This window comes from Spea bombifrons, chromosome 2, assembly GCF_027358695.1.
Source record: "Spea bombifrons isolate aSpeBom1 chromosome 2, aSpeBom1.2.pri, whole genome shotgun sequence".
Taxonomy (NCBI): domain Eukaryota; kingdom Metazoa; phylum Chordata; class Amphibia; order Anura; family Pelobatidae; genus Spea; species Spea bombifrons.
Window position 1 is genome coordinate 44,689,342 of NC_071088.1, and position 14,827 is coordinate 44,704,168.

The 14,827-nt window shown below is 43.8% G+C and overlaps 1 protein-coding gene across 4 annotated transcripts in view; it reads left to right on the forward strand.

Moving 5' to 3' along the window:
* The first annotated feature begins 1,081 nt into the window (after positions 1–1,081).
* SYNRG (synergin gamma) overlaps positions 1,082–14,827 on the forward strand; it is a 54,633-nt gene continuing 40,887 nt past the window's right edge. For 2 of the 4 annotated variants that reach the window (XM_053457685.1, XM_053457686.1), the window contains exons 1-2: positions 1,093–1,235; positions 12,010–12,050. In XM_053457685.1, coding sequence (XP_053313660.1) covers positions 1,186–1,235; positions 12,010–12,050 — 91 coding nt within the window. In that variant the 5' untranslated portion in view covers positions 1,093–1,185. Of the gene's footprint in view, positions 1,236–12,009; positions 12,051–14,827 lie in introns of all 4 variants that reach the window. The other 2 variants (XM_053457683.1, XM_053457684.1) reach the window with 2 other exon arrangements.

Below are 14,827 nucleotides of genomic sequence, written 5' to 3' on the forward strand. Positions count from 1 at the left end.
CAGCTGGGGTGCAGGTTGGCAAAGAGAAGAAAATATAAAAGAGGCATCTCAGTTTTTATTAAATATGAAATAGTTTACATGAATTAATATTTACTACTAAAATGCACACACGCAGAGAGAGAGAGACACGCACACGCAGAGAGAGAGACACAGAAAGTGAGAGAGAGAGAGAGACACACACACAGAGAGAGAGAGAGCCACACACACACACAGAGAGACACACACACACACAGAGAGAGAGCCACACACACACACAGAGAGAGAGAGAGGGAGAGAGCCACACACAGAGAGAGAGAGAGAGCCACACACACAGAGAGAGAGAGCCACACACACAGAGAGAGAGAGCCACACACACAGAGAGAGAGAGCCACACACACAGAGAGAGAGAGCCACACACACACACAGAGAGAGCCACACACACACAGAGAGACACACACACACAGAGAGACACACACACACAGAGAGAGACAGACACACACACACACAGAGAGACACACAGAGAGAGAGAGACAAAGAGAGACACACACAAAGAGAGACATAGAGAGAGAGAGAGAGAGAGACACACACAGAGAGAGACACACAGAGAGAGAGAGAGACACACAGGGAGAGAGAGAGAGAGAAAGAGACACAGAGAGAGAGAGAGACACAGAGAGAGAGAGAGACACAGAGAGAGAGAGAGAGAGAGACAGAGAGAGAGAGACACAGAGAGAGAGAGAGAGAGAGAGAGAGAGAGAGAGAGACACTGAGTGGATATGAATGCATTCTCAGCTGAACAGTGATTTAAATCTCCAATTCTATGGCGATGCTCACAGACAGAGCTCTGCAAAAATCAAATAATACGGGATTTATCTTAAAGATTCAAGTTTTCTTCTGCCTCCAGAATGTTCTCCGTTTTCAGTAACTGCAAAGACTGCAGCATTCTGTCAAAGCTTCATCCTCACATCCCACTTTACAATAGCTACACACAGTACAATCATCACAGCGCGCTTCCAATCATCTGCATTTCCTGTTTAGCAGCTTCCTGTCGTACTTTCTACAATGTGACCATGGGTAGGAACTAACTGTGCTCTTTCCTGTCAGCCAACCACCCGAGACGGGTCAATGGAGAAACCGGAAGTGCAGTTTTAACAGCATCCGTTCCCCGGTAGTAGTTTGACAGCTTTGTATTGAATAATACTTGTGAAGATGGCGCTTCGGCCAGGAGCTGGAGCCGGTGGTAGCGGCGGAGGCGGCAGGTGAGAGTCTTTAAGGCATTTGTTACTTTGATGTAGGTCGCGGTGTATGTTTTACCTGCTTTAACTTTAACAGTGTTTTGATGCTGAATGTAAAGATAGATTACATTATATGAGGCGGTAAATACATAAACATTGTTATCGATTTATTTTTACTAGTTTTTTGGAGGTTTGCAAAGCTTGTTATGAGGGTTTTATGTAAGAGAGGATACGTTGCTGAAGCATGGAATGCTGCTCGATGCGTTGGAATGTGGATGTAATGGAATATTGTGTCACTGAGGCTGGGCGCCGGTAATACTATATGGCACTCATTAATTATATAGTACAGGGTGTTACAGAGTAAAACGAATGCTCCCAAGTAGATCATGTAGAAAGTTGTTGCATTTACAGCAGTCTACATGTGTGCATTCCATGAACTGTTTTCTGGGCTCTTCATTTTATTCTGAAAAGCATGTAAGTAGCATGTGCTCTCATCATACAAACTATATGTAGAAATGTAGTTTTGCTCTAGGATTGTATTTTGTTTTGTGTAATAAAAAACTGCTTATTAGGCAAACTTGTTAAGCTTTTGGTGTTAAATTTCAATTTTATTTAATTTAGTAACAAATGGCCTCATATAAAAATGAGGTTTTTATTCGAGGTATTACACCTCGCTGGCAGTACTTGTGGAAGTAGTGAAGGAAAAGGCAGATTGACTAAAAAACACATGAATAAAGTACACTAATTGCTTACTAAAATGTTAAAAAGTGCTTATAAAATGTGAAGTAATGGACACATCTAGAGAGAATCTCCATTCGAGGTGAGAATCCAGAAATGAATACCGGTCGCCTTCATTGTTTATTTGCAGTTGATTTCTATGTGCAGCTTCCCCTTTAAATTTTTAGTCTTGGTTCCTTTGTGATGATTCTCTCACTGTGATGTCATAGAGTGGAGATGCTGTAAAGGCAGCATCCTGCTAACAGTAGTATACATTTAATGCAAGGTCGTGAAGCAGAAGGGAGATTGCAAACCCTGGCTTAACGGCTCGCAAACAAAATGTATCTATTTGGACTACTTTTTTGTTATTTAGCAATGGCAAAAGAAACATATGATATTGACTTACAAAACCTGAAAGCTGTGACCGTCCCCGACCGGCTTAAAGGTGTATCTGTCAAGATGGTTGTAGAATCTTCCCCGTGCAGCACTTCTTGTGGACTTGGTAACAAGAAAGAAAAGCGTTGCATTGTGGGACCATCAGGGAAGAGGGAGGACTGTGAAACCGTCAGCGTATCCTGTGTAGTGAGTTGGATTTGCGGCATGACGAGTTATACTCTGACCGTGGGACAGCCTTTTACTATGAACTGTCTGATTGTGCCTGCTGAAGGGCAATCAAATCAGGGGTTGAATTACTACTGGTACAACACCAAAGGTCAGGTAACAACCCAAGATGACCTATTTCGCCCACTCAGAATCAGGTACTTTAACATCACCTTTCCAGCCATCAAGGAGAGCGACGCCGGCTCATACCGTTGCGATGTGCAACACGCATTGGACTTTAAATTAATCAAGCGGGTTTACTATGCCGTCAAGGTGATCCCTCCTAGCCTGGTTAATCTGAACTACGGCAAATCTCTGATGCGTGAAAGTGAGCTGGAAGCAATGGCCGCACAAAAGCAGAAGTTAACCAAGGGCAACCTGTCGGAGAAAGTGAAGGCCATTTTGGAGTCGCACAATTTTATCATTTTTGGCGTCGGGGGTAGTGCTGCCGTCATTGTAGGTGGTGCATTTTGGGGATTTTTCTACCTAATTCGAAAACGCAGACGTAAAAGAAGAACGAATGACGTCGAAGATGGCGTCGACGACGATGATGACAGCGGCGACCATGATGACAGCGTCGACAGCGTCGACCATGATGACAGCGTCGACAGCGGCGACCATGATGACAGCGGCGACCATGATGACAGCGTCGACAGCGTCGACAGCGTCGACCATGATGACAGCGTCGACAGCGGCGACCATGATGACAGCGTCGACCATGATGACAGCGTCGACAGCGTCGACCATGATGACAGCGTCGACAGCGTCGACCATGATGACAGCGTCGACAGCGTCGACCATGATGACAGCGTCGACAGCGGCGACCATGATGACAGCGTCGACAGCGTCGACAGCGTCGACCATGATGACAGCGTCGACAGCGGCGACCATGATGACAGCGTCGACCATGATGACAGCGTCGACAGCGTCGACCATGATGACAGCGTCGACAGCGTCGACCATGATGACAGCGTCGACAGCGTCGACCATGATGACAGCCTCGACAGCGTCGACCATGATGATAGCCTCGACAGCGTCGACCATGATGACAGCCTCGACAGCGTCGACGATGATGACAGCCTCGACAGTGTCGACCATGATGACAACGTCGACTATTTGTGATCGGTTTGCCGTTTGGTGTTGAGGAGAAGCAGCCGCCGGCGTTGAGAAGCAGCCGCTGGCGACAATCATGCTGGTCTTCCAACATAACCCCCAGAGTCTGGCTGAAAGGAGGAGAAACGTCCGCAATCTTAACATCGATATAAGTTGACTGATAGCTGTGCTTACTGTCACACGAACTCTTATCATCAACTGCGGAAGATTGTTGTTAAATAAAACTTTTAGTGCATGCTCATTGTTTCATATTTGTACTTGATTTTTAACCTGAAGTAGTAGTAAATATTTTTTTTAAATAAGCAAACAAGCATTAAAATAATACAATTATCACAGTTTTAAAAATGGGCTTAATTCTGTGGAAAACAAAATAACAGTAACTTATGATATTCTCTAAAGAGGACAGTGTTGAGTGGAATGTCAACAAAGAATAATGCATATTAAAGGTACTTTTCCACACATCACTCCCATCTCCCAAAACAACTCAACAAATAAGGCTCTCTTCCCTTTACTGGCCATTACCGTGTTTTTTTTTTGTTAGACTTATTTAATAGGAGGGGCAGCTAAATACTGCTCAAACATAAATTGGTTCCAGTTCAACCCTTCTACCTAACCTTCCTACTCTTGATCCAAAAGTAGAAATATGGAACACTATATGTACAATTCGGTAAATATGATATGACTTGCACTTGACAGCTTGTCCCAAAAACAAATTTTATTAGCTTGGAAGCATTAAAGTTGTAGTTTAAACTCTTCCACTTATTAACTATTAATAACTATTAATTAACTATTAGGAAGTGCCAACACTGCCAGCTTTTCCTAGCCAGAAGGACTGAACTTACTGCATAATGCATAGTTGGATGTGTGAGGAGACTTTGAGAAAGATATTTTGGAACATAGAATTTTGTAGGTAAATCAGTGAGATTTCATATTTTCTTTGGGCTGTTAAAGGGATTTGTTCTCATTTGCAGATTATTCACACTGTTAAAGTTTCAGGAAATAATAAATCTTTGCTCGAATCTGAGTTGGTTGGAGGGGCTTGGGTTTTTTAAATAACAACATTAATTTGAGTCTCTATATGTTAAGTAAATAAATATTAGCACATCTGCCATATTCTTTAGCGTGAAAGCTGGATCACATAAAAATAACATTATTCGAGGTATTACACCTCGCTGGCAGTACTTGTGGAAGTAGTGAAGGAAAAGGCAGATTGACTAAAAAACACATGAATAAAGTACACTAATTGCTTACTAAAATGTTAAAAAGTGCTTATAAAATGTGAAGTAATGGACACATCTAGAGAGAATCTCCATTCGAGGTGAGAATCCAGAAATGAATACCGGTCGCCTTCATTGTTTATTTGCAGTTGATTTCTATGTGCAGCTTCCCCTTTAAATTTTTAGTCTTGGTTCCTTTGTGATGATTCTCTCACTGTGATGTCATAGAGTGGAGATGCTGTAAAGGCAGCATCCTGCTAACAGTAGTATACATTTAATGCAAGGTCGTGAAGCAGAAGGGAGATTGCAAACCCTGGCTTAACGGCTCGCAAACAAAATGTATCTATTTGGACTACTTTTTTGTTATTTAGCAATGGCAAAAGAAACATATGATATTGACTTACAAAACCTGAAAGCTGTGACCGTCCCCGACCGGCTTAAAGGTGTATCTGTCAAGATGGTTGTAGAATCTTCCCCGTGCAGCACTTCTTGTGGACTTGGTAACAAGAAAGAAAAGCGTTGCATTGTGGGACCATCAGGGAAGAGGGAGGACTGTGAAACCGTCAGCGTATCCTGTGTAGTGAGTTGGATTTGCGGCATGACGAGTTATACTCTGACCGTGGGACAGCCTTTTACTATGAACTGTCTGATTGTGCCTGCTGAAGGGCAATCAAATCAGGGGTTGAATTACTACTGGTACAACACCAAAGGTCAGGTAACAACCCAAGATGACCTATTTCGCCCACTCAGAATCAGGTACTTTAACATCACCTTTCCAGCCATCAAGGAGAGCGACGCCGGCTCATACCGTTGCGATGTGCAACACGCATTGGACTTTAAATTAATCAAGCGGGTTTACTATGCCGTCAAGGTGATCCCTCCTAGCCTGGTTAATCTGAACTACGGCAAATCTCTGATGCGTGAAAGTGAGCTGGAAGCAATGGCCGCACAAAAGCAGAAGTTAACCAAGGGCAACCTGTCGGAGAAAGTGAAGGCCATTTTGGAGTCGCACAATTTTATCATTTTTGGCGTCGGGGGTAGTGCTGCCGTCATTGTAGGTGGTGCATTTTGGGGATTTTTCTACCTAATTCGAAAACGCAGACGTAAAAGAAGAACGAATGACGTCGAAGATGGCGTCGACGACGATGATGACAGCGGCGACCATGATGACAGCGTCGACAGCGGCGACCATGATGACAGCGTTGACAGCGGCGACCATGATGACAGCGGCGACCATGATGACAGCGTCGACAGCGTCGACAGCGGCGACCATGATGACAGCGTCGACAGCGTCGACCATGATGACAGCGTCGACAGCGGCGACCATGATGACAGCGTCGACCATGATGACAGCGTCGACAGCGTCGACCATGATGACAGCGTCGACAGCGTCGACCATGATGACAGCGTCGACAGCGGCGACCATGATGACAGCGTCGACAGCGTCGACCATGATGACAGCGTCGACAGCGTCGACAGCGTCGACCATGATGACAGCGTCGACAGCGGCGACCATGATGACAGCGTCGACCATGATGACAGCGTCGACAGCGTCGACCATGATGACAGCGTCGACAGCGTCGACCATGATGACAGCCTCGACAGCGTCGACCATGATGATAGCCTCGACAGCGTCGACCATGATGACAGCCTCGACAGCGTCGACGATGATGACAGCCTCGACAGTGTCGACCATGATGACAACGTCGACTATTTGTGATCGGTTTGCCGTTTGGTGTTGAGGAGAAGCAGCCGCCGGCGTTGAGAAGCAGCCGCTGGCGACAATCATGCTGGTCTTCCAACATAACCCCCAGAGTCTGGCTGAAAGGAGGAGAAACGTCCGCAATCTTAACATCGATATAAGTTGACTGATAGCTGTGCTTACTGTCACACGAACTCTTATCATCAACTGCGGAAGATTGTTGTTAAATAAAACTTTTAGTGCATGCTCATTGTTTCATATTTGTACTTGATTTTTAACCTGAAGTAGTAGTAAATATTTTTTTTAAATAAGCAAACAAGCATTAAAATAATACAATTATCACAGTTTTAAAAATGGGCTTAATTCTGTGGAAAACAAAATAACAGTAACTTATGATATTCTCTAAAGAGGACAGTGTTGAGTGGAATGTCAACAAAGAATAATGCATATTAAAGGTACTTTTCCACACATCACTCCCATCTCCCAAAACAACTCAACAAATAAGGCTCTCTTCCCTTTACTGGCCATTACCGTGTTTTTTTTTTGTTAGACTTATTTAATAGGAGGGGCAGCTAAATACTGCTCAAACATAAATTGGTTCCAGTTCAACCCTTCTACCTAACCTTCCTACTCTTGATCCAAAAGTAGAAATATGGAACACTATATGTACAATTCGGTAAATATGATATGACTTGCACTTGACAGCTTGTCCCAAAAACAAATTTTATTAGCTTGGAAGCATTAAAGTTGTAGTTTAAACTCTTCCACTTATTAACTATTAATAACTATTAATTAACTATTAGGAAGTGCCAACACTGCCAGCTTTTCCTAGCCAGAAGGACTGAACTTACTGCATAATGCATAGTTGGATGTGTGAGGAGACTTTGAGAAAGATATTTTGGAACATAGAATTTTGTAGGTAAATCAGTGAGATTTCATATTTTCTTTGGGCTGTTAAAGGGATTTGTTCTCATTTGCAGATTATTCACACTGTTAAAGTTTCAGGAAATAATAAATCTTTGCTCGAATCTGAGTTGGTTGGAGGGGCTTGGGTTTTTTAAATAACAACATTAATTTGAGTCTCTATATGTTAAGTAAATAAATATTAGCACATCTGCCATATTCTTTAGCGTGAAAGCTGGATCACATAAAAATAACATTATTCGAGGTATTACACCTCGCTGGCAGTACTTGTGGAAGTAGTGAAGGAAAAGGCAGATTGACTAAAAAACACATGAATAAAGTACACTAATTGCTTACTAAAATGTTAAAAAGTGCTTATAAAATGTGAAGTAATGGACACATCTAGAGAGAATCTCCATTCGAGGTGAGAATCCAGAAATGAATACCGGTCGCCTTCATTGTTTATTTGCAGTTGATTTCTATGTGCAGCTTCCCCTTTAAATTTTTAGTCTTGGTTCCTTTGTGATGATTCTCTCACTGTGATGTCATAGAGTGGAGATGCTGTAAAGGCAGCATCCTGCTAACAGTAGTATACATTTAATGCAAGGTCGTGAAGCAGAAGGGAGATTGCAAACCCTGGCTTAACGGCTCGCAAACAAAATGTATCTATTTGGACTACTTTTTTGTTATTTAGCAATGGCAAAAGAAACATATGATATTGACTTACAAAACCTGAAAGCTGTGACCGTCCCCGACCGGCTTAAAGGTGTATCTGTCAAGATGGTTGTAGAATCTTCCCCGTGCAGCACTTCTTGTGGACTTGGTAACAAGAAAGAAAAGCGTTGCATTGTGGGACCATCAGGGAAGAGGGAGGACTGTGAAACCGTCAGCGTATCCTGTGTAGTGAGTTGGATTTGCGGCATGACGAGTTATACTCTGACCGTGGGACAGCCTTTTACTATGAACTGTCTGATTGTGCCTGCTGAAGGGCAATCAAATCAGGGGTTGAATTACTACTGGTACAACACCAAAGGTCAGGTAACAACCCAAGATGACCTATTTCGCCCACTCAGAATCAGGTACTTTAACATCACCTTTCCAGCCATCAAGGAGAGCGACGCCGGCTCATACCGTTGCGATGTGCAACACGCATTGGACTTTAAATTAATCAAGCGGGTTTACTATGCCGTCAAGGTGATCCCTCCTAGCCTGGTTAATCTGAACTACGGCAAATCTCTGATGCGTGAAAGTGAGCTGGAAGCAATGGCCGCACAAAAGCAGAAGTTAACCAAGGGCAACCTGTCGGAGAAAGTGAAGGCCATTTTGGAGTCGCACAATTTTATCATTTTTGGCGTCGGGGGTAGTGCTGCCGTCATTGTAGGTGGTGCATTTTGGGGATTTTTCTACCTAATTCGAAAACGCAGACGTAAAAGAAGAACGAATGACGTCGAAGATGGCGTCGACGACGATGATGACAGCGGCGACCATGATGACAGCGTCGACCATGATGACAGCGTCGACCATGATGACAGCGTCGACCATGATGACAGCGTCGACAGCGTCGACCATGATGACAGCGTCGACCATGATGACAGCGTCGACAGCGTCGACCATGATGACAGCGTCGACAGCGTCGACCATGATGACAGCGTCGACAGCGTCGACCATGATGACAGCGTCGACAGCGTCGACCATGATGACAGCGTCGACAGCGTCGACCATGATGACAGCCTCGACAGCGTCGACCATGATGACAGCCTCGACAGCGTCGACGATGATGACAGCCTCGACAGCGTCGACCATGATGACAGCGTCGACAGCGTCGACCATGATGACAGCGTCGACAGCGTCGACCATGATGACAGCGTCGACAGCGTCGACCATGATGACAGCGTCGACAGCGTCGACCATGATGACAGCCTCGACAGCGTCGACCATGATGACAGCCTCGACAGCGTCGACCATGATGACAGCCTCGACAGCGTCGACCATGATGACAACGTCGACTATTTGTGATCGGTTTGCCGTTTGGTGTTGAGGAGAAGCAGCCGCCGGCGTTGAGAAGCAGCCGCTGGCGACAATCATGCTGGTCTTCCAACATAACCCCCAGAGTCTGGCTGAAAGGAGGAGAAACGTCCGCAATCTTAACATCGATATAAGTTGACTGATAGCTGTGCTTACTGTCACACGAACTCTTATCATCAACTGCGGAAGATTGTTGTTAAATAAAACTTTTAGTGCATGCTCATTGTTTCATATTTGTACTTGATTTTTAACCTGAAGTAGTAGTAAATATTTTTTTAAATAAGCAAACAAGCATTAAAATAATACAATTATCACAGTTTTAAAAATGGGCTTAATTCTGTGGAAAACAAAATAACAGTAACTTATGATATTCTCTAAAGAGGACAGTGTTGAGTGGAACAACCCAAGATGACCTATTTCGCCCACTCAGAATCAGGTACTTTAACATCACCTTTCCAGCCATCAAGGAGAGCGACGCCGGCTCATACCGTTGCGATGTGCAACACGCATTGGACTTTAAATTAATCAAGCGGGTTTACTATGCCGTCAAGGTGATCCCTCCTAGCCTGGTTAATCTGAACTACGGCAAATCTCTGATGCGTGAAAGTGAGCTGGAAGCAATGGCCGCACAAAAGCAGAAGTTAACCAAGGGCAACCTGTCGGAGAAAGTGAAGGCCATTTTGGAGTCGCACAATTTTATCATTTTTGGCGTCGGGGGTAGTGCTGCCGTCATTGTAGGTGGTGCATTTTGGGGATTTTTCTACCTAATTCGAAAACGCAGACGTAAAAGAAGAACGAATGACGTCGAAGATGGCGTTGACGACGATGATGACAGCGTCGGCGATGATGACAGCGTCGACCATGATGACAGCGTCGACAGCGTCGACCATGATGACAGCGTCGACAGCGTCGACCATGATGACAGCGTCGACCATGATGACAGCGTCGACCATGATGACAGCGTCGACCATGATGACAGCGTCGACGATGATGACAGCCTCGACAGCGTCGACGATGATGACAGCGTCGACGATGATGACAGCCTCGACAGCGACGACTATGTGTGATCGGTTTGCCCTTTGGTGTTGAGGAGAAGCAGCCGCTGGCGTTGAGAAGCAGCCGCTGGCGACAATCATGCTGGTCTTCCGACATAACCCCCAGAGTCTGGCTGAAAGGAGGAGAAACGTCCGCCATATTAACATCGATATAAGTTGACTGATAGCTGTGCTTACTGTCACACGAACTCTTATCATCAACTGCGGAAGATTGTTGTTAAATAAAACTTTTAGTGCATGCTCATTGTTTCATATTTGTACTTGATTTTTAACCTGAAGTAGTAGTAAATATTTTTTTAAATAAGCAAAAAAGCATTACAATAATACAATTATCACAGTTTTACAAATGGGCTTAATTCTGTGGAAAACAAATAACAGTAACTTATATTCTCTAACGAGACGGTGTTGCGTCCAATGTCAACAAAGAATAATGCATATTAAAGGTCTTTACTGGCCATTACAGTGTGTTGAGATCTGTAAGGCTTTGCTGTTTCACATGCATGCGCGCAAAAGGGCAGGTGGGCATGGTTGCTGGTGGTAAGACTGCTGTGATGAATGACAGGACTCTTTCTAGGCAACTGTAGGATTTCAATAACCTTTTAAATATAGTTTTTAAGAGACAGGGAGCATTGTGGAGAAAATGACAGATGGGTTATTTAATTTTTAAGAGCCTCCTAGGTGGAGCAGCACCTAGGAAGTACGTTGTATGGTGGGCCCCCCCAATGACGGAGGTGTCAGTCGTCACAGGGCTTCCCATAGAATTCTCCTGCCTGCTATACAGAGCTCTTCTGATGGTATTCATTAGAATTAAAAATGTTTTTTTTTTGTGAGCCTTATTTAATAGGAGGGGCAGCTAAATTAATTTGAGGCATACTGCTTAACATAAATTAGTTTGACACTGTAAACAATATTAATATGAAATAGTTACATGGAAGTTGTCAAATTTACCCTCGGTTGTCTACTGTTCAGTAACATATACTTTTGTGAAGGTAACTTGAATTGGCTGGGGCTTCAAATCATCACAAAATGGTACCTAGGCCCAAAAGATGGTGTCTATGCTATGCTTCCAACTATGTGGGAACGGCTAATAAAGACATGGTTTGGATGAGCTTAGTGTGGAAGAAACTGGCTGACCCTAACCACAACCCTCTTGATCACCTTTTGGATGAACTGGAATGAAGATTGCGAGCCAGTGCCTGACCTCACACATGGTCTACCAGATGAATAGATGAAAATTCCCACAGAAACGCTCCAAAATGTGGTGGAAAGCCTTCCGGCATGAGTGGAAGCTGTTATAGCGGCAAAGAGGGGACCAACTACAAATTAATGTCTTTATATCTCATGTCATAAAGGACCATGTTGGTGTAATGGCCAGGTGTGGCAATGCTTTTGACCATATAGTATAGCAATGATGTTCAAGCATGTTCACTCTTATAACAGACTTATAATTCTTTTACTTCTTTCAGCTTTATGTTTCCAGTAACTGCAGGGATTGGACCATCCCAAGGTATGTATGTGTTGTGTTATAGCAATGCTTACCATATTTTGCTTAGGTTGGCAAACATTAGACAGCAAACTGTATGGGAATGGAAACATTTTATTAGGGGGAAATATTTTAACAACACAAGTCCTAGAGCTGTTTCTGTTTTTGAAAGCACATGGCTGCTTGGGAAGATATTACAAGACAATAATCTGCAGAATATCCAAATTAGAACTGAGCATGAATTATTCCATATTTTCCCGGCGTATAGTGGAGGTACCGTTGGGCTTGCTCTCTTCCCCGGGACAAACACTAAAAAAGATAGAAGGGGTTAAGCTCCACCACCCCCCTTACCCTATAACTGCACGTACCAGCGACCAGCATTCAGTTCTTTTTTTGTCCCGCAGGGACGAGCACAGGGGATTCTGCCCCATTCTTCTGCTTCGGCAGCTTGGATCCGGATCGGCCGGCACACGGGTTGTGTCCGGCGAAAGGGGGTTCCTGCAAGTCCGTTCGCTCCCCGGGTGGGAGCTCGGCTGATCTTTGCAGCACCGCGTTACAGAGTGAATCTGTAGCGGTGATTTGTTTCAAGCAGGGGAGGAGCATGCGCAGTACAGTGGAACGCACGTCCGGGTGGCTATGCGTTCCACTGATGATCCGGCCGTGCTACAGATATGAGTAAACTTAAAAGGGGTAGGATAAAAGCGCTAAAAGCAACAACAAAAGAGAAGAAAAAAAAAAAAAAAGTCCTTTTTAAAACAGTTGTTGTAGATGATGTAGCAGCAGAACCAGAGTCTATACACTCTGAGGAAGCCTGTGCTAGGCGAAACGCGTTTGTGTATTTTATATTAATCCTTTGTTGGTTTTTATTGGTTTTTATTACCATAAGTTTAAATTAAAAGTTTTTTTTAAAAACTATTTTATCTTGCTCCTGGACCCCTTTTTTTTTTTTTTTTTTTTTTTTTTTTTTAAATTTATAAGACACAACACCTTGTGTGGGGATTTTACCACTTAAGCGCTGAGGAGTGAGCAATTCTATAATTGCTCACCAAAAAGGAACTGTGGACACTACAGACTGCTTCAAAGGCTGAGGCTAAAGAAAGCTGCCAAAGAAATCTTTAAGGCGAGGATTATATCGCCCAAGCGTATACTTTGGGGCTAACTGAAGAAGCCCCACCAAATGTGAGTAGCCCTTTGTGGCCTTCATTTCAAACAAAAACAAGCCTTGAGACATATTGCACTATTGTGTTTTTCTTTTTTTTTTTTTTTTATATATCTCATATACATCCATGAGAGCGCAGCCACTAACCCCCTTGTGAACCGTGCTACAGATATGCGCGGCTCGGATCATCCGATTTTGGCGCCAAATTCAAAAGTTGGCTGCCTATTTATGCTGTGCAAACCTGTCTGACCACAAGAGTGTGTGTCAGGACAGGTTTCCGTGTTGTCTGAACCCCCACACGGTTTTTAGTGATCTTTTTATTGATACACCAAAAAATATGTTAACCTTCATCTCCAGAGAAGGATAAAATGCCTTCGGCTCCTCCCTAAAAGGCTTCATGTCTAAACAGTTGGATTGCCTTGAATGTAACTCCTCTCCCAGACGGCTACAGGAGGAATATGTGCCAGCAGTGTTTGGCAGATATCCGGGCAAAAGAGAAACAGAAGGATATGCTGTCTTTTCTATCCTGGTTCCAGGATAATTTGTCTTAAACATTTCAAGCATTTAAGGAGGCTGCCAAACCAATGGTGCACGACAAGCCTCACCTAATGGAATTTGCACAGCGTGAGTGGAAACATCCAAGTAATGTGCGTTTTGTTTCTAGACACTTTTAAACATATTTTCAAGCTTTAAGATGACATCATGTGGGAAGAGCTTCCTAAGGTTGATGTCCAGATTGCTCAGTTGTCTAAGAAAACTACGTTGCCAATCGGAGAGGTTTCCGGCCTAAAAGTTACTATGGACATAGGAGAAGAGACCGCTAATAGAAGAATCTTCCAAGGCATCAAAGCAAAGCAGCATCAGCTGGAGCAGCAGTAGCGAGAGCTCAAGGCCTATGGCTCCAGAAATTGGAAGACCACGTTCTGGAGGATGCAGATAAGGATCTTTTCACAACTTTTGGAATATTTGAAGCTTTGTAATGAATTCTTGATGTCAAGCCTACAAGGCAGAGATATTCCACGCCGTAGGATAGATCTTCCTTTCAGAAAAATAAAGATACCAGTAACCCATGGATCCGTCAGATTATATCAGAAGGCTACACCATAAAAGCTTGAAGGTCTCCACGCAATTGCTTCCTAGTATCCTCTTACCCAGCGTTGAATAAGTATGCAGCGCTTATTATGGCAGCATCTAAACTCCTCAAGTAGGGAGTTATAGAAACGTTCCAAAGATACAGCTATTTCAGGGAGTTTACTCTCGCTTGTTCTTGGTCCCATAGCCGGGGCACTCTTCATCCTGTACTGGATCTGAAGTCCGTCAACCAATATATTCCATATCAACACTTCCGCGTGGAAACCATCTCTTCGGTTACTCTAATGATTCAGAGAGGAGATTATGTGGCTTCCCTAGACCTACAGGACACTTACCTGCAGGTGCCGATAGCAGTAGACTCAAGGAGATTTTTGAAATTTGCAGGGAAGACAAGCAAAGGTTTCCATCATTTTTACTTCAAGGCGCTACCCTTAGGCCTATCAATTGCTCCAGGATTCTCACTCCGTTGGCTGCAGAACTGAGATTGAGAGGAATAGCTGTGGTTCCATATCTAGATGACTGGCTGATGAAAGCTTCATCCGCTGCACAA